At 37.8% G+C, this 21,608-nt stretch overlaps 1 protein-coding gene across 1 annotated transcript in view; it reads right to left on the bottom strand.

The window, feature by feature from the left end:
* The window catches only part of rsu1 (Ras suppressor protein 1), a 46,954-nt gene that overhangs the window by 20,297 nt on the left and 5,049 nt on the right, over nucleotides 1-21,608 (bottom strand). The window contains exons 4-8 of the mRNA XM_052113721.1: nucleotides 19,372-19,492; nucleotides 16,309-16,427; nucleotides 12,754-12,836; nucleotides 11,153-11,267; nucleotides 7,614-7,746 (exon numbers count right to left, since the gene is read on the bottom strand). Of these exons, the coding sequence (XP_051969681.1) occupies nucleotides 7,614-7,746; nucleotides 11,153-11,267; nucleotides 12,754-12,836; nucleotides 16,309-16,427; nucleotides 19,372-19,492 (571 nt within the window). The remainder of the gene's footprint in view (nucleotides 1-7,613; nucleotides 7,747-11,152; nucleotides 11,268-12,753; nucleotides 12,837-16,308; nucleotides 16,428-19,371; nucleotides 19,493-21,608) is intronic.

The following is a 21,608-nucleotide window of genomic DNA, read 5'->3' as shown; positions in this document are numbered from 1 at the left end:
TTTTAAAACGGACGTTATCATACCATTTAAATATTCTCATTGACGGAATTGCATGAATATACAGACATATTGTTTTCAGAACTTTTTATTTTTTAATTAAGACTGAATCGGCGACATTTACTGCATTATATAAACTTGATGAGATAAAATAAATCTTTTAACTGCGCCTTCCTCATGTTACATTCGACTGTCACTCAATTTAAAAGGTGAAATGCAGGTGTCATGAGTGCGGCACAAGCAGAGAAGAGCATGAGTGCAGTATGAACGAATCATACAGACATGTCCGAGCCTGAACCTTAATTTCCACTGCCAACATGGCATTGATGGTTACCCAGTCTGTAAAGTTTGTCACAAAAAAGGATCGGTTCAAACCTTAAGCACCATCTCCGTGAGCACCATCCCATGGAATTACTGGAAATACAGCATACAGGATAATAAATGATAACCCCTGTTTCATAAAAACACCAGATTCAATGTAGTTTTACATGATATGTAATGACTAGGTAGGCTAAAGTTATGCTTATGCTTTCTGTCACATTCACAAAGGCAGCAAAATGTTTTAAGCACTCGTTCTAAATTACGATGTTCATTTGCTTGAGTGCAGTGGAACTGTAGGCCAAGAATGAGTTTGATGCTGCTAATAATATGTTTCACTTGTAAAACCTAGTAACTAAATAGGGTTTACCATGTTCATGGATTTTGGTGTGCAGGAACTTGACACTGACAAGATCCATGCAGGAAACTAACAGTGAAACTGTGGCAGAAAATAAATTAATATTTTTTCCAGTAGGTATTGTTTAGAATTAAACAAATCACAAATGCAACATATAACAGAATGCATACAAATGCATATCTCAAGTGTGAACCCAAGCAATAATAATGAAAACTTTTTACAATTAAATTTTATTAATTATAAAATAACAATTAAAATGTTTTTATTTTTTTCATTATAATCATCTGACAACTGTACATGCTGCAAAAAAATGTATAAACATATTTTTTAAGTTTTTATTGTTTTACCTGTTTGTGATTTTTCTCTCTTTTTTTACCTTGTCAGATTAAGTGTGTCCTGATGTTCAAAATCAAAAGTTTAAGGGTTAACGTTGAAGAAATCCCTAGTTAAAAAAAATTAAAGTTCTATGGACTTTAGTTAAGCATCTTCATTATTTAATCGCAACAGACAATGATCACTCAGTTTGTAAAAACTTGTCAAAATTGGTCCTAAACCATCTTTTCAGCAGTTGGACTACTTTTCTAGGTGGATGAACTTCTGTTATGCATCACTGATGTAATTCCTTTAGGTGGATTTTTCTCCATGTAAACAGCATGTTGTGTGAAAGTCAGAGGGTTTACCGACTTTACATAGACATCAAAGTAGTTAAAAAATGTACTATTACTTTGCAGAGCCATGTTACATGTTAGGCGAAAGGGTCATTGAATGAGTAGCATAAAATGATATGGTTGCAAATGCATTTTATGACATTATCTGTTAGGTTTAGGGTAGGAAGGTAGGCTTTGTCGATTTAAAATCTGATAGATAGTTAACCTTAATAATGGCATCTATTTGGGAGAAAATGCTACTCGCTTTTTAGTGCCACACAGTGGACATTTCACCTTGGAATTGCTGTAATACATGTAAGGACATGAATCACATCATTTTCATGAGATCAGGATCGAAACTTCCATTGTAAGTGCATTATTGTGAACACGATTTTTGCTTGTTTTTACAAACTATTTTCTGTGATACCTTAAATTGTATTAGACCTGGAAAGTTCCTTTAAGACGATGCATGATCATCTTCTGAAACAAAAACCTTACGTCTTCATATAGCAATTCTATGCACAATACCAATATCTTCCGTTACTTAAATTAGAGTCAATCCTAGTCTTCTTTCAATAGGAAGCTTTGACATGTACTTTACAAAATCAAATAAAAAAAATCAATGTTTGTTTGAGAGACTAGATGATCAAGCAGTTTCATGGTTTGTACAGAGAGTAACCCACATAATCAGACCATGTCTGGAGCATTTCAGAGTTTATTTCATCTAATAAGGCTTTAATCCTGTTATGCTAACAGACCTTTTCATTTACATCACATTAGCAGCACTGTGCTGCCTTTTTTCTGTTTGTACTCTTGAGGTAATCATCAACTCACATAGCAAGGGGATTTCTGACCCTAGACACTTTATGACAGGGTCTCTCTCTCTCTCTCTCTCTCTCCATCAAAAACATGCATACAATTTATGATCTGTGATCTTTCTTTCCCGCTGACTCATACCCGTGGCTTTTCTTTCAAACGACTCGTGCGTGTGTGTGTGTGTGTGTGTGTGTGTGTGTGTGTCTGTATGTCAGGGTTTGTGCCGTTGGGGAAGTTAATTGCGGTCGGTTTTTCATTCAGCCCCGGACAGCTGTGAAGAGAAGTGCAGCACTTGTACCGCGGTCAACAAGCGTTTAGTGTCAGAAATGAATAAAAGATGGAGGGGAGGCGGCTTTACGATATGTTAATGCATTATGAGCACGGAGAGTCTCCCCTACGCTGTCAGTCAAATATAAGATCCTTCTGTCAGGTTAACAAGCCGCCCCATGAAATATGCATGACAGGTCAAAAAAAAATATTGGCTTATGAATATTAAGTAGGTAACTTCACCTAGAATTTAAACCTGATTTGCATTGGTTAGTACACGCTAACCATAGAGGGATAACCTCTTAGCACCTGCACGTTTCTGAAGCATCCAAGGCTTAATCTTAACATTGTCATTTTACAAGGTCCGCCACTACATGCACTGTGACCAAGCCAAATTTGAATGAAAACAATGATTACTTTCCGGAAATTGGGCAGGTTGGGGGTGTTGGGGGGTGGGGATGAACAGACATTTTTACAAATTGTGGGGGATTATATCACACCAATTATTATTGTCATAGTATTTTTGTCTTGAGGGGCGGCTCTGGCTCAGGTGGTAGAGCAGGTCGGCTGCCAATCGCAGGGTTGGTGGTTTGATTCCCGGCCCACATGACCGAAGTGTCCTTGGGCGAGACACTGAACCCCAAGTTGCTCCCATTGGCAGGCTAGCGCCTTGCATGGCTGCTCTGTCGCCATTGGTGTATGAGTGTGTGTGTGAGAATGGGTGATTGGAACACAGTGTAAAGCGCTTTTGGTAACCTCTAAGGTTAAAAAAAAAGCACTATATAAGTGCAGACCATTTACCATTTGTTTCATGTAAAATTATTATATTTTTTTTATTTATTATATATTTATTTTATCCCCAATATGGAATTCCCAATTCCCAATGCACACCAAGTCCTCGTGGTGGCATAGTGACTCGCCTCAATCCGGGTGGCGGAGGACGAATCTCAGTTGCCTCCGCATCGGAGACCGTCATCCGCACATCTTATCACGTGGCTTGTTGAGTGCATTACCGTGGAGACATAGCGCGTGTGGAGGCTTCATGCTACTCTCCACGGCATCCACGCACAACTCACCACGCGCCCCTCTGAGAGCGAGAAGCACATTATAGCAACCATGAGGAGGTTACCCCAAGTGACTCTACCCTCCCTAGCAACTGGGCCAATTTGTTTGCTAAGGAGACCTGGCTGGAGTCACTCAGCACTCCCTGGATTCCAACTCATGACTCCAGGTGTGGAGGTCAGCTACCCAGTTCCCCCGTGTAAAATAAAATAATCTACAAATGCACTAAGTTAAAATTCACTAATATTCATGATACATTATCAGAACACAAGCCGTAATATCTTATGCAGTTTTGTTTATAAGGTGAATGTATCTTATTTTAAACAGAGTTCCTACACTTTATGATACTTTTCCAGGAGTTTGCGGCAACAAATTAAAAAAATTATTTTGATTCAGACGATATTGACCCATAATAGACCCAAAAGAAAGATTCTCTCGCAGAACATGTTTGACTCGTCTGCGCTGTTTTTAAATAGTTTTTTAATGTAAACATGGGCTACACAGATGACTTTGACTGCTGCGTCACGTTTTGCATGAGAGGCCACGTCTTTTTTTACACACCGTGTTAGGTTAAAACGGCAACTTCTAAAAAGCGTTTCAAGACACCTGCATTCTGTTATATTAACTGCGCACCGTCTAGGTTTTTTTTTATCTCTGAACGGCCCCTTACTCTAAACAAGAGCAATTTCTAGCTGATTAAATCTTTTTAGTTTTCCAGCCTGAAAAATACCATTGTAAAATTCCCTGATATTTCCAGGCTTTCCAGAACCGTACAAACCCTGTTTAAAGATGTTTGGATATTTTTACAGGACAACAAGGCATTAAAAGTTGCATTTATGTTGCGCGTACACCCTTAAAATGCGCTATTCGCAGTTAGCCATTATTAATTTATTCCACAATTGAAACAGTCCAATTGTAGTGAAATATTGAGATAAATCGAGAGATATTTGTCCGGTCATGTAATCTCAACCTGTTGGCATTAATGAATGTTGCTCAACACCATAAGTAGAATAGAGCATATTTTCCTCTAAGACTGATACGACAGTGATGTAAGTGTACATCATTTTAAATAATACCATTCTACTATTTCTTTCTGTTTACACATTTAACAATTAACAAACCTTACAGAATATGATTTTTTTTGCAGTGTACTCCCCCATGCCTAGTCAAAATAAAAGCAGTCTGGAAGTGGATGTCTTTTTAACATCCTGTTTTGGTATTGGGAGATGCTGGATCAGTGATCTTAAATGAGAAAATGTACATCAGGGGTGAGAACTAGATGAGGTTAGGAGCGGTGAGGGAGAGAGAGAGAGAGAGGTGTGAGTCTTGTGATTTCTTAGCTGAAGGACATTTAGTCAGGTGAGAATGAAACTGTTGAACCATGGACATGCACCTACTGAGAATTACACACCGTTAACACTTGTCTAATGTGAGACAGCCAGTGTCTCTCTTTATCACACAACCATGCATTCACACACACATATATTTAAACAAACAGAGGAACACACCAGAATCCCTTCCCTGAAATTAAAGGGTTAGTTCACCCAAAAATATTTTATTTTAATATAAATTTACTCACCCTCATGTATCTCCAAACATGTATGACTTTTTTCCATGGAACACAAAAGGAGATGTTATGCAAAATGTTTGGTCTCAGTTACATTCACTTTCATTGAATGAAAAAAAAGGTTCAGTCCCAAATATTCTTTCAAACATGTTATTTTGGGTTCCACATAAGAAACAAAGTCAAACGGGTTGTCAAAGTCAGACTTTACCAAGTCTCCACAAAAGAGAACTTGGTAAAGATAGATAACGGTCAGATCTGCTTAGTCTCAGATATTTGACTGAGAAATCTAACGCATGAGGCGGTTTTTATGACTACTTGACATGAAACTGATGACAGATACAGATGGCATTGATTAGCTAAAAAATTCCCATTTATCAAAGAGAATCTACAATGTCAGCTATCATCGACGTAACCTTCAAACATTGTGGACTTTAATTCAATATAATGCATTGTACATTACATTTTAGAATCATAAGCAATACTGTTAAGTTTCGCAAAACACAAACAGCATTAGTCAATGCCATTAGTTAAATCCTACAGGATTTTGCTTCAGCAGCATAGACATTTGTTTTGCACCCTAAAATGTATTACTGTACAACAAAACTCTGAAGCTCTGTTACAGATATATATCTTTAACTACACATAATTTGAACAATAGGTCAGAATATATTGATTAAAGTTGCCCGTATGTCTTTTGAATTTGCATTTTTAACATTTCTAAAAAAAGTACACATAATACAGTAACAGTTCTCGGCTTATTACAGCTTATTCAGTCAATTTACTGAAGAACCGAGATGTCGGACCAATTCGGTCCATGATTCAGACCAATGACTCCTGTGATCGATTCAGTCTGATTCTCCAATTGGTTAGAATGAATAATTAAAAAGAACCAGACACATTATTTGTTTGTAAATTGCACAGCAGGTTGCACTTTTCGTTATCACATGCACAGTAGAAATAACAAAAACAACAAAACTGAAATATTTTTTATAGTCACCATATTTTACATTTCAGATAGCAGTATCTGATTATTACGCACTGCACAGACGCACACTCACACACACTGTCACAGTGTCAGCACACACTGAGAAGCGTGGTGGTTCTGGCTATGCCTGTAGGGGAAGATCAGTTCCGCTAAGTGGGTTACAACGGTCTTCTCCAGACAGCGGCACAGCAAGCAGCTAAATGATCAAACGGAGGGGGATTTGCCTCTTCTGTTCGGGGGGATTGGTAAGTGGAACAGGGCCGTAAAACATATGCTACAATTAGTCCGGAAACTTTTTTTCCCAGGTCAAAAGGATTTCGATAAGGTTTTTGGCTGGTTGATCCATCCAAACAGTTTTTTTTTTTTTTACTTATGCAAAAGACTTAATAAATAATAATAATTTTGTAGTATGAAAATCGATAGAAAACGAAAGACTGTTTGTGTGGGACTTAGACAGAATCATAGAAACAAGGCTTTTAGGGTAGTGCCTGCAGCTTTCATTTTAATTAGTTTGATAGTGCATTAAATCATCAGATCCTGAAATAATAAAATAAGTGCAACTTTCCTCTCTTTCATCACCATCCTTAGGGTTGTTCCAGAAAAAATATGTGCCACAATAAAACTGGCCTGTATAGAGGGACTAAATTTATACCTCGTATTTAGTGGAAAGTTTCTCTAAAAGGTGCTGTAAGCGATTCTATATGGAATGGCACGCACAAAACATTGCTATTACCTGACAGATATCACCGAAATAGGTGTCCTGAAATATGACACCTGTCTTTGAGACAGCAACAGAGAGATAAAAAAGAAAATACTTTCTTAATTATCTTAACTCTTGGGAGGAGTTTTGGAAACACTGGGGTGTGTCTAATTCAGTGGCGGAGTCTGGAAGAAGTTCCAGAACAGCTATTATCGCCTACAGCACTTTGAAGACCCAGTGAGAGTTTATGGATCAGGGTTGAGGTGGTCTCATTTAATTGAATCTGATGGCCTCGGAGTGCCGAGACTGCTGCCATGCTTTACTGACTGAAGTAAGTTGTAATATCCGATCCATCACAGGGGAAGCAGGGTCCTCGCTGGCCCCAGGCTGCTGGATGACGAACACACCGAGTACAGCACATCTGACCGCAGGCTGGGCAGTACATCAAGCAAACAGCCTTGAGTGCCCAATGATTCTTAAGTGACCGATACTGCTGTTAAAGAGCTTTGAAACCTGGAGGTAAATGAGCTGTATATTGTGTGACAAGTTCTTTGAACACCATATCTGTGATGTGTACAGATGGTAATGACACAACCAGCTTGCTACAAATCTGACACTAAGAGAGGACTAGTTTTCCTGGGGTGATCTGGTGTTAAATGCCAACCTCCAGACCATATTGGCAATCAGCACTGGGGTCATGTTATCTATTGTTCCTATACCCAGTCCTAACAGGGATCAAACCTGTAACCTTTATGAAAGCAGCCAGGATGCTTAACCATTGAGCAACAACTGCCCACCATCTCTTCTGTGTCAACAAAATACACTGTATAGGGTGGGTCTTTAAATGAACATTTTAATTTTAATTTAAAACACAAAGGGATGGACAAATCACTTACTACTTGTAGGTCTCCGAGCGGATATACTCAAACACGTGAGAGATGCCCAGCTGGAATTGGTCAGCTATAGGAGTCACCCAGGGGTTATTCTCAGCCTTAAACACCTGCTTCGGGCCCGTCAGGTCCAGGTTACCTACAGAGAGAAACAGTGAGGTGGAGAGAGAGTGAGAGAGAGGATTTGAAACAGTTGTAAAGAAGAGATGAGAAGAAAAGAGACAAGATGAGAAGAGTCGAGAAGAGCAGGGTCAAAACATACGACAGGGTCGATAAGACATGAGACAAAATTTTATGAGAAGAAACGAGACAAGAGTAGTTAAGAAAAGAAGACGAGATGAGAATATACAAGTCAAGAGAAGACAGACAAGAAGAGTTGAGAAGAGACAATACAAGATGAGAAGAAAACAGACGAGACAAGAAGAGAAGAGGAGATGTGTCGAGATGAGAAGAAACCAGAAATTAGGAAAGATAAATTGAGAAGAGATGAGAGAAAATAATAAAAGACATGTCGATAAGAGACAAAATAAGAAAAGTCAAGTCGAGAAGAGACAATGCAAATAAAAAAGAAGAAACGAGATGAGAAAAGATGTGAAGAGTCAAGATGAGAAGAGACCAGAAGAGAGGAGACAAGACGAGATGAGAAGAATAAGAGAAGGATACGAGACACAATGAATGAGAAGAGAATGAGACAAGATGACGTGTCAAGATGAGAAGAAACCAGAACAGAGAAAAGATGAGATAAGAAGAGACGAGAGAAGATGAGACAAGATTAGAAGGGACAAGATGAGAAGAGAAGAGACAAGATGAGGAGTCGAGAAAGGAAAAAACAAAGAATAAACGAGAAAAGAAGAAATGAGGAGACAAAAAGGAGATGAGAAGAAAGGAGACAAGACGAGACAAATGAGATGAGACAAGAAGAGAAGGGTTTTGAAGACAAGAGACAAAAGGAGAAGAGAAGAACAGAGATTTTGTCAAAACTGTACAGATGAAGCAGTACAGGTCAAAGTGCTATTGTGGTGCATCTTGGCAAGGGGTCTAATTAAATTGTTTCTGATTAGCAAGTGTTGAGCGAGCTGTCAAAGAGGAGGGCGAAATTAAACCTGGAACCCGGCACACAACGACACACCTCACAAACGCACTCAGACATGACCATTAGTGGAATCTTGCCCTTAACCTATAAGACAGACCTATATGTACAACTACTTCCAAAATCAATGTTACCGAAGACTTTGTTTGTCCAGGTTTTAATTTCCTCCCTAGTCACCCTCTTTTCAAATTTCATAATCGTATTAAACATAAGCTTTACACATGAGATGTTCTGAATGGCAAAAACTATCCGTCTTTCCACTCTTGTTCACATCCCTCACTTTTTTCCTCTCCTCCTTTTCCATTCCTGTTCTTGGCATGTGCGCTTGATTGCACCTTGTTAGCTGGGCTCTCTCTCTCTCTCTCTCTCTACACACACACACACACACACACACACACACACACACACACACACACACACACACACAGCGGCAGTCTTAACGAAGCAGGTCTGTGGATTGGGATTACAGGGACATGACAGAGGGGTCCTAACAAGCTACTCACTGGAAGAGTTTACCCTACAGGGAGCACAGGACAAAGACCTGCTGACCAGAGCATTCACACACACCTAGAACACCAACAACCAATTGCTTATTCCTGAAACACTACATGAAACTAGATTTTTATATTTCCTGAAGTACATATTAGTGACACTTGCCCATGCAAAAATCACCATGGTGATGCTGGAATGTTGTGGACGGTTGCCAGGGTGTTTGCTATGGGCTACCAATTAGGACCAGTTTATGCTCTTTTTTTTTTTTCTGCTAAAGGGCTCCCACTTTAATGAAAATCTATGAATTGTTTTACCCGTTTAACCATCTTAACCTTGTGCAACCCCGCAGACACATGCGTGGACATTGTATTTTGGCTTTGCTATATGCAAAACATAATTTTAATTCATTTAAACTGACTGACCACAGTTCAGGAGACTCTGTGCTGTCAGTTGTAAGTTAAGCTTTCACTGCACGGAGTCATGTGACAAAACAAACTTGCCGCCAACCACATCAGAGTTTGTCTTTAGGAGAAATGGCATCAAAACTACATCTGGTAAGAAACCTAATTCTAATTTTACAATGAAACCTGTTTGAGACTATAGTTTCATCCAATACGCCATTTTAAAAATGTTTGCGATTTAGAATGTACACTAATGTGTAGCATATTTTTTCCTTAGAAATCCTATATTTACTGTGCATTATCACATTGAGAATCAATGGCTTCATCCAAAAGCTGAACATTTTTGCTTTCAGATGCTTTATATGGAATTAGGATGAAAATAAGGTGCATTTCAGACTGTTCTGAACAGACCAGTGCAGACAGACAGCACACTAGAGGTTAAGTCATTCACTAAATAGGGAGCAAGGAAGCATCATATAGTTCACTATGCAGTGAAGTGTATTCACTCTTAACATACAACCAAAAGTTCAGTTTCAGGCTGTATATGATGTTTGAACCACTCAACATGGTTGGCAGACATGGGACACTGGTAATCAGTACATAGATTCAGAATTTATAATGTATTATTTTATTTTAACATGGTTGGCAGTGATTGGATGATGCTGGCTATTACTTTGAAAAATAATTATTTATGGTAATTTCTAATGTTATGTCTGTAACGTCTCAAAAACATGAATAACCAATACTCCTTGAAACATAAACTATTTGATTAAATAGCTTGGTTTTATTTAAAATTTCCCAACTTGGTCCCGTTGACAACATATGTGGTCGTACATTTTTTTTACGTTTATAAGGAGCTACTAGAAACAAATCAAAAAAGGAAATGGGAAAATGCTCAGGAGGTTAAATGCTGAAAATCCTTTGTCTGACAGTTTAGAAAAGTAATTGCACACCTATCATTAATGTCCATAGCACAATTGTGCAGGATATGTTACAAGTCCTGAGAGACAAGTAAATTACCTCTTAACACACCCAGGAAACATAGGCAGGGAAAGGTGAGAGTGTGTGGAGATTTCAATATTGTTAACTGCAGAAGGCAAGTACTTTCGTTTCAGATGTTTATATGACACTTAAGGTAAGTGCTGGCATAATGCTTTTATACTGATACACTAGAATAGATTAAGTTGCTGGTATGGAACAAGACAGGAGTAAAAATGCTGTCAGAAGGGCAGTCAGGTCTTGTGTGCTTTACGTGTACGTGTGTGTGTGTGTGTGTAGGTTTTCTCAGAGTGAAGACAGGCGGAGAGCAGATTGACCCGGGTTGACCTGCAGCAGCAACACACTGTGGGGTCAGTGAGGTGTGGTCCCCTCTGTATTTGCAGCCAGTAAGTGTGACACTCTTGATTAAAAACATGCAAGTAAGAGTGGATGTCTTTTGTTTGAGGTAAGAGTGCAAAGAAATGTATTTTATGTATGCATCCCTATCGGCCAATCATTGCCCTCTGGATTTAGGGTTAAATTACATGCAAACAGATATATGCACAACTAATTACATTTCTTACCAAGTTCAGGAGGCAGTACTGTGAGTCTGTTCCCTTGAATGTGAAGTTCCTTTAGCTGAGCAAGATCTCCTATCTCTTTGGGCATAGAGATGAGGTCATTATCCCTCAAACTCAACTGAGAAGAGAGAGGCAGAAGAATTAAAGAGCGACACCCATAACAAATTTCTCAACTGTTGTGTCAAAAATAATTTTAGTTAAGGGACAGACAGTATTACAGACAACATGAAATCAAAATTCCCTTTTTTGCTTGCTTAAAGAAACTGTTTACCCCAAAATAAAAAATCTGACATAATTTACTCACACGTCGTTCCAGACCCATGTTGTTGTTTTTTTTCATGGAACAAAAATGGTGACGTTTTAGTGTTCATTGGATTTATTTGGCATTTAATGAAAGTTTATAGTGACTCCAGTCTATTAAGCTCACAAATAGAGCAAAAAAAAAAGCAACCTAAAACCACAGAAAAAAGTATACAATTTGTTGCACTACAGTCCACGTCTTCTTAAACTATACAATCTCTTCGATTAAATTTACTGTGGCATCATGGCGCCAAATTACCGTGAAAATATAAACAAGGATTTTAGTGAATTCAAAGCGCTCCAGTTTTACTTTAATTTAACAATTATGTAATTCTAAATGTTATTTTTCATTGTGGGTTCATACATTTGTACTATTGTATACTTTAATATAATATAATTCCTCATCAGGTTGGCTGAGTTGCAGCAACAGTGTAAATGCAAAATGGACCAAAACTAAAGTGGACCAAAAAGTGAGATAGATATTTGAAGTATTTTGAAATATTTAGAAGCACATACACCTGCATTTATGCATGATTGTGAAAACAACATGAATAGATTAATTGTCATAATCATGAGATCCCTAAAATAGAAAAATAATCATCATAATCAAAATTATTTGTTTCACAATGAATCATCAGCCAAATGTAATAATCGTGACAGCCCCAATTATATGGCAAATTAAACCTTGTGGAGACATTTTTAAAAAAAAAAATGTTTTGTGTTCCACGGAAAATAAGAAAGTCAAAGTGGTTTGGAGCGACATTAGGATGAGTAAATAATTATTATTTTTGGGTTAGCCATTCCTTTAAGAAATGTCTCTGATTTTATTGTGTACAATTCATGAGTTATACTGTTGTAAAATGATTATGAAAACAAACTTTAATCAAAACTTTAACTTTCTCAAACTCAGATACACCTTTTCTTTTCCTCTTACGTAGCAAAGACCACACAGCAAGCAGGGGGGAGAATTAAGGCCAATAATATAAAAATACTGATGGATAAAATCTAGCCTCACCCTTCATTATTTCCTAGTGAACATTCTTTCACTCAGAAACATGTAAAATTACAGAAGTTAAATGCATATTGAATGGAGTCTTATGTTGTATTGTTAAAAAAAGTTTAATTATCATCCGCTTTGTGACTGTGCATCCAGTCAGATCTGAGCGACGTGAAGATCAGCCTCTAAATCACCTTTCACTGCGTCTGATAAAGAACACGCTGCGGAGAATAAATCCAACACACACAGCACAGAGCACCGCCACAAAAGCAATTGATTTCAGAGGGAATTTAGATAAATGACTCACTATCTGTAGCTTGGCCAGCTTGCTGATGTCTGGGGGCAAAATCTCAAAATCGTTGTCACTGAGATAGAGCGCGCGCAGGGTGGCTGAAATGAGAGAGAGAGAGGTGCGTGTTAAGAGGCTGGAGTATTGCAACCACTGATCAATACAAACGTTCATCTCTGATTGATATAACACGACTACAATCTTGCGCACATATACGCTACCGGTCAAACTTTTGAAACACTTGACTGAAATGTTTCTCATGATCTTAAAAATCTTTTGATCTGAAGGCATATGCTTAAATGTTTGAAATTAGTTTTGTAGACAAAAAATATAATTGTGCCACCATATTAATTTATTTCATTATAAAACTAAAAATTTAAAAAAAAAAAAAGTTTTTGAAATTAATGACGTGGACTAAATAATAAAGAAAAGCAGCCAATAAATGCCCAACATAGATGGGAACTCCTTCAATACAGTTTAAAAAGTATCCCAGTGTGATACCTCAAGAAGCTGGTTGAGAAATTGTCAAGAGTACAATTCTGCAATTCAAGGCAAAGGGTGACTACTTTAAAGATGCTAAAATATAACACAGTTTAGATAGATTTTGTTTAGTCACAACATAATTCCCATAGTTCCATTTCTGTTATTCCATAGTTGATGACTTTACTATTATTCTAAAATGTGAAGGAAAAAAATATAATAAAGAATGTGTGTTTCAAAACTTTCACCGGTAGTGTACACAAACACACCCACAAACACAGGGTCAAAACAAAATCTAGCATAAAATATACACACAAATAAAGTGTACTTCAGTTCAAAGTGACAAGAGATAAACACATAGGCCCATTCACAGACAATAAACAATTAAAAAAAGCAAGTAAACAGGAAATCAATTGTCTGTACTAAAATATTTCAAATCCAATACAAAAAGTAAATCAGGCCTGGCTACAACTTAAAGTTGTGAGGTGGGCAAAGTGACAGTCATGGCAAGTCTCAAGCCTTTTGCCTGCCACTACAAAGCATCCTGCACGCTTAACTCCCAACAGCCTGAGGCACGGGCCGGATATGAAACCTACTCAATTTTCACTGAAAGTCAGTAACTGTAATCTGATTAAAATAATTTAATATGTACATTACACTACTTTTTGTGCCTAAAAGGAATTCAATTACAGTAACTAATTTCTTTATAAATCCACTTACACCCAAAAAAGGTAACAATACAAATAAAACTGAAGTTTTGCCTTTAAAAATGAGCAGTAAAGTCTAAATCATAATTTTTAGCGTAAGACTACCATTATCGGTGAAGACACCTGTAGTTATATATATCACCAAAATAATTCTTGTCTAAAATAAAATACTGGCATATAAATTACTTTGTGCAAACAACTTTGCACAGACATCATAATAAACCTTCACAGACACCCCCATCTGTGTTTACATAGCAAAGAATTGGTCACTCCCACTTCCTCTCCAACTAATGCTCTGATTGGCTGATGTGACTCATTCATGAAACCTATCCATTTAACTTGCGAGTCAATATCACAGCCGATATCTGATGTGACTGCCACTCCAAACAGCAATGACAAATAATTTGGGAATGTGTTTAAAGTCACCATGAAATGGAAGTTATGACCGAATGCATACTGTATTGTGACGTGTTTCCGAGTGAAACGGCTTTTCGAACGAGAAATAAATGTAGGGTAGGGACTTTGCTAACATTTGGACAAGGCTGGAGCCGTTGTGCAAATACAGATGAATGTGAAACAAGCGAGTAGAAGCTAATTTGTTTTTACGTTTTAAATCACAATACAGCAAGTATAAAGAATAAACAACACTTACTCGAGCGGTATATAAGAAACCTCCGTCTGCAGAAAAATATAAATAAACTCCAGCAAGTTTCCTTTCGTTCAGCTTTGGCATCAGTGAGTCTTATTTAGAAGTCATCATTCTTATGCCCTATTCCATACGAAGACAATTACCCTCCATTGTGAGAGCTTCAGAAGGCTGAAAGGTGAACTACTTTTATCAGAAAACCTTTTTGGAATTGCCCCTACAGCATGGATTGTGCTCCTTTCAAAGTACCATGCAAAGTCATGATCAGCGCCAGTTAGAACACAGACACACTAGGGCAGGGGTGGGCAACTATTTTGGTAAAAGGGCCACATCTGGCTTTAAGTAGTGCATGACGGGCCACATTGTATTCCTTTTGTGATACAATGTTCTGCATTGATTTGATTTTTGTAACTTTTAAGCCCATAAATACTTGTGTACTCAATTTTCTGAAGTGTATCTGTGACTAGTGAGACTATTCTGCAATTGCCTAAAGTATTACATTGCTCTACAAAGATAGATACTTTTCTATCAGGCATTACAAAAATAAATAAAGGCTGAGCTTATAAATTTATTTTACCATCTCTCCTTCCCTGTTAATTTATTATTCAATTTAACAATCTCTACATCAGGGGTCTATTTTAATAAATAAAAGCAAATTGGAAATTTATAGAACTTTTAATGTTTGTGCAAAGCAGTGAGTTGACTTATTTTTCTAAAACATTACCCGTTTACACACTAGAAGGGTCATGATGCGGGTCTCCTCGATGGTTTGACGTTCAGCACACAACTGAATAACACAGGCTGCATGACTATGATAAATAAATACTGCAAGAGTTAGACTAACATACAGGGTGAAGGGACTTCAACATTTCTAAATTGCACAAATAAAAATACATATACATATTCGTCTCTGGCTTGCTTTTGCTCGCATGTCAATGGTTACCCCTCCGTGCGTCAATGATGCCGAGATCTACTGTTATATTTAATTTAATCACTGAAAAGGTTTACCTGCAAAGTAGCACCAAACATCACAAGCAGCCTCAAGAATAGACACAGATTAGCCGTATAACACTTCCTTGAGCAGAATATTGCACTACAGATCGCTAAATTGGTTCAAAGGGGAAAGCGAGACAGAAAAAGTGTACTCGCGTGCATGGTTGCCAGATTACAAATATCTTATCTGGCAACCCTGAGCATGTTAAACGCTGAGCATGTTGAACACGTTAGGTCTCAATGCAAGTTAACTAAAATATCCAATGAAAAATAAAAACGCTTTTAAGATAAATGAGCCGCGGGCCACATTAAACCATGTGGAGGGCATGATACGGCCTGCAGCAAAACTTTATTTTTGATTACACAGGGACTTTAAGTGAGTGTTTGTGTGTGTAGTTAAGAGATCAGAGACTTTGATTAATGTTAAGATGGTGCTATCATTATGTGACTGCCATTAAAATAACAGGTTATTAGTCCTCTGTTACTAATAATCATCGTCCTATGACAGTACCAGATTATTAAGATTATGATGATAATTATGTATGTTAACTGTTATGTTATTTGCACACTCTTAGTAAAATGTCTCACTCAGATTTGATCGTGCGATTTTGAACGTATTTTAGTTTCGTATCAGAAAATCCATAAATGGTCCTTCAACAGTCTGCGGGCTTGCTGGCTGAGGCTATGACATGCAAGAACAACACAAGTTATGGTGGTGATAAGATAAATTGTGTGTTGCTGACTTACTAAGGTAAAAGAAATTCCCAGGCAGCGAGGACTCGTTCAGGTTGTTGTACGTAAGATCCAGAACCTCCAATGCCGGAAGAGATCCAAACCCTCTTGGAAGAGTACTCAACCTGTTCATCCTACACACACAGACAATAAAACAAAGTCATCAGCTTTAAACATACAAAAGCATGCGTAAAATACCTGTCAATTCTTGACACAGGGGAACCCATTGAAAATCCATAGCAGATTGACTTGTCAGGGCAAACACAGACAGACACACACAACGCACAGATCTATCTTCCTGATTATGATTGATATTTGAAAAAAACACAGATTTATAACACAGCTCACATTTATAACCTCAAAATTATACTGTATACACAGTGGGGCCCAAAACAGACTAGTAGTGAAAATGCTTATATTTAGCATTTTTCTAATTTAATGTTTATATTTCATGCATTTTTTCATGACAAATTATATTATCAACATAGTTAATTTGAGTAATATTTGGTTTGTGTTTTAATATTTTTTTAAATCTTATAACGTTTTATTTCCAGGTTTAAATTATATTTAGAATCCCAGATTTTCAATGTAAACTTGTGGACCCCATTGTAAACATAAATCTTAAATATTTTAAATACATTTTTGTATATAGTTAGGTCAGCAATACCTGAAATTAAGCTGGAATTGTTAAAATCATATGAGTCCTTGAAATGTAACAGATTAACTTCTAGCTGGAAAAATTCAACATTCCGAAATTGGTGCTCAAGGTGCCCGACATGAGGATAAAACAAGGGAAAAAACAGAGAGAGAGAGAGGTGCCAAAATCAGATGCTGATTATCTCTTGGTATTTAAGCATATTTCCTTTGTCTATGTGTCCTTCCCTTCTTCCCTCTTTCTTTTTCCTTTTCACATCCTTCCTTTTATTCTTTCTTTCCTCCCTTCCTTCCAAATGACACTCAGTTGCCATGAAGACACATACATTTTGCCAACAGATTTCAAAGAAACAAACAAATTGATTCTACCACATGTTTGTGAAGCAATTACAAGCGAAGGGGAATTGTTTTGACAAATTAGATCAGAAAAGCAGGCTGGCACACACTCGTGTGTGCACCCCCACACACATACGCACATTTGAGTAGGGGGTCACAGTCAAGAATACAACAACCCGGCTTATGTTTTCAAGATTATGTATAGAAATGGTGTGTCTGACAGCAAATCGATAAAAATGTGCGGTGCCAGACGCAGGGCAGATTGTGCCACACTTTAATCCTGCGTGACATTGTGGAGGCTCAGCCCACAGAGGACAAAAAACCATCAGGATTTGGGTGGTGCTCAGGTGGGTACTGAATATCAGGGGATGGCCAGATGACCAGAGATGAAGAGAGTCAGAGGAAAAGAGAAGAGTAAATAGAGCAGTGCTGCCATTGACTAGGTTGCTTAACCACACAAAAAAGGACTGACAAGCTCTCCTTTGTCATACATAGATATATTTTGATAACCACGAGATAAGAGGGTTTGCTTAACAAAACATACTAAACTGATGCTACAACTGTCTCATGTCCAAATAAAAAGCAAACAAAAACTTTCAGGTCAGATCAGGAGAGGAAATGCGAGAAGACAAGAAACAGAAAGAGATTAGAAGTGGCAAGTGGACAATAGAGATGAGACAAGAAGAGAACAAAAGAGATGAGAAAATAACAAGAAAAGAGATAATAATTAAAGGAGATAAGATGAGAAAAGTATGAGGAGAAAAGCAATGAGACAATAAAAACAAGACAAAAGGAGAAAAGAGAACAGAAGAGACAAGAACAGATAAAGATGAGAAGAGAAAAGATATGAGACAAGACAAGAGAACAGAAGATACGAGAGAAGATGAGATATGAGACAAGAGAAGAGAAAGAGATGAGATATTAAACGAGGAGATAAGACGAGAAAGACAAAATTAGACAAAAGATTAGATGAGTCAAGCTGACAAGAGAACAGAAATGACAAGACGTGAAAAGACAAGAGATGAATCAAGGTGAAGAGACAATTAGCCGAAAAGAGAAAAGAGATGAGATGGGACAAGGCGAGTAAACAAGAGATGAGAAGAGAAGAGACAAGAAGAAATGAGACAAGAGATGAGCAAAGAAAAGATGAGAAGATAAAAGTGAGGAGATGAGAGGGGAGGGGACACAAGACAAGAAATGAGAAGAGACAAGATTAGAAGAGAAAAAAGATGAGACATAGAAGAGACGAAAGATGAGATGAGAAGAGATGAGAAAAGACGGGAGATGGAACAAGAAGAGAAGAGAAAAAGAGGTGAGTGAAGTAGACAAGAAGAGAACAAAAAAGACAAGACGAGAAAAGACTAGAGATGAATCAAGGAGAAGAGACAATGAGACAAAGCGAGAAAAGAGATGCGATGGGACGAGAAGATTAGGAGATGAGACGAGACGAAGCGAGAAGAGATAGGATGAGGCAAGTAAACAAGAGAACAGAAGAGACAAGATGAGAAAAGATAAGAGATGAGACGAGGAGATGAAAAGAAGAGAGAAAAGAGATAAGATGTGATGAGATGAGACAAGAAAATAAGAGAAGGTGAAAATAGAACAGAAAAGACAAGATGAGAAAAGAGATGAGATAAGACAAGAGATGAGTTGATACAAGAAGAAACGAGACAAGAAATTAGCTAAGAACAGATGAGAAGAGAAAAGAGAGAAGATGAGAAGCAGACAAGAGAAAAGAGGAGATGAGACAAGAGATGAGATGAGTCAAGTAGAAAAGAGAAACTAGACAAGAACAAAACAGAAAAGACATGACGAGTAAAGACAAGAGATGAGTTGAGAAGAAAAGACGATGAGATGAAGTGAGAAAAGAGATGAGATGGGGCAAGTTGAGTAGACAAGAGATGAGAAAAGACAAGAGAAGAGCAGAAAGAGAAGAGACTAGAAGAAACGAGACAAGAGATGAGCCAAGAAGAGAAAAGAGAAGGAGAGGAGAGAGTTGAGGACACAAGACAAGAAATGAGAAGAGACAAGATCAGAATAGAAAAAAGAAGAGAAAAAAAATACGAGAAGAGAGGAGGTCACACTAACCCAAGGTTCAGGTGTTTCAGTTTTTGAAGGCTACTGATCTGGGTTGGAAGCTCTTCAATCTGGTTATTAAACATATTCAACACTTCCAAGTTCTTCAGGTCTGTGATGTTTGGAGGCACAGCTAAAGAGAGAGAAAAAGACAGGACGTTTTCAGGTAAAAAAAAGTTCTGCAGATATAATCAATCTCACATCAAAGCATTTCTGTATTATAATCAACATTATTCAAGGTAAAGAGTTTCCAAACATGCGCTGAGGTCTAACAAGTAGACACCGAAGGCCTTCTGGTGACCTGCTGAGGTTTAACGGCTAATTATCAAAGTCAGCAAATTGATGTTCCGTCTTTGATGGCTCAATTATGGGTCACTCCCCCAGCGATAGATTTGACATTTTAATGATGGAGGCCTAAGCATTGTGGATCAGTACCACCCCTCCCTTCCCACAAGGCCATCCTGCCCCCTTCTTCTGCCGACAGAGATTGATGGGCCGAACAGGAGCTCTATCCGATAACTGGCTGATCAATGGCACCTCATTATGGAGGAGGGGAGGCAGGAGAGGTTTACACAAACAGCATGCCACGAATACCTCCAGAGAGATCAACGAGAGCTACACTGCACAGGACACGGTGGAACAAACGATTCAGCCGTCACACCAACAATTCAAAACTCTACAAAGGAAATGCAAGTGAATGCACAAGCACAAAGCCAGAATTCAGCATGTAAGCTTGTATAAAAAAAAATAGAAAACACTTGATAATAGAAAGATATAAAATTCAATAACAAACGTATAGTATGCTTAGTAGTTCATGTACATTCAAATATGAGATATATTAGACAGGCCAGGCCAATAATTCAGTCGAAATGTTACCATATTGAAAGAATTGGTCAGTAACCATGTCTGCTGCATAAAGGCGTGGAACTATAAAACTGAACTACAATTAATTCAAATACATTTCAGACATACTAATTACTCAAAAACCAGTTAGTTGCCTCAATTTTGGCACACAGTCTATGATTTTCCCCATAAAAGAAACTAGGAAATATATATATACACATTTCAAATGTCCCTAGGGAAATGTGAATGTGTTGAGAGACACTGCAGGACACTGAACCCTACATCCCATGTCAAAATCCTGGGACAGGCCACGCAACAATGCCCTGAACACTTCAAATGACACAAAAGATTATTCTCAGCTCCAACTTTTCCATCCTTAAGACACGTCCACCATCCACCAGACATCTACACTTTATCATCTTAATAAGCCAGAGACCTAAAGTGCTAGAGGTTGTTCTTTTTCTGGCTTTTCTTGTTCTTCGAAGCATTATTTAATTCTGCTTGTAAACAAATGCACATTTACATACAACTGTACACATGTTAAGTGTATGTGTGTGTACTTGGCACTAGTGTTCTCTCTATAGCAGGCAGATAAATCTGATGGTAACAGCACAAAGAGTATATGGGGCTATATAGAAAGGGTTTGCACCTTTGCCAAGATCTCCTCTCCTCATTACCTCAGCTGCCGGCCTGAACAGCATCCCTGCTTTACTCACGAGCCACTAATGAAAGGGTTCCAAATGTCACTGTAATTCCTGACTATCTTGAAAAGTTCAAAAGATGGCAGTTTCCCTGTCTCTGCTCTTTAGGAGAGGAAGATGATAAGGGAAATGCACAGGATAGGAAATGGGAAAATAAAAAGGAAACGAAAAGGAACTGAAATGAAAAGGAAAGGGGAGGAAGGGAAACAAATAAGGAAAGAGGTAAATGAAAAAGGTAAAAAAAGGAAACAAAAAAGGAAAAGGAGAAGAAGGGGAAGAGAAAATGATATAAAAGGAGAGAGTTAAAGGAAACAGGAAAATAAAAGAATGAAAGGGTAAAAGGCAAGGGAAGGTAAAGGAATTGGAAAGGAAAAAGGAAAGGAAAGAAAAGAAAAGGGGGAAATATATAAAAAGAAAGGAAATAAAAGGGGAAAAGGAATGAAGAAAGGAAAGACTGGGGGAAAGGAAAGAGGAAAAGGTAAAAGGAATTGGAATGGAAACAGAGGAAAGGAAAAGGAAACAAATAAAGGGAAAAACTAAATTAAATAAAAGGGAAAGATGAAAATGTAAAAGGAAAGGACAGAAAAAGAAAGGAAAAAGGGAAAAAGAAAAGAAAGAAAAGGGGAATAGGAAAGAGGAAAAGTAATGGGAAAGGGAAAGAGGAAAAGTAATGGGAAAGGGAAAGAGGAAAAGGTAAAAGGAAAG

The sequence above is a fragment of the Xyrauchen texanus genome, chromosome 41 (genome assembly GCF_025860055.1).
Source record: "Xyrauchen texanus isolate HMW12.3.18 chromosome 41, RBS_HiC_50CHRs, whole genome shotgun sequence".
In the NCBI taxonomy this organism is placed as follows: Eukaryota; Metazoa; Chordata; class Actinopteri; order Cypriniformes; family Catostomidae; genus Xyrauchen; species Xyrauchen texanus.
This window is presented reverse-complemented; position numbering and strand designations above follow the sequence as displayed.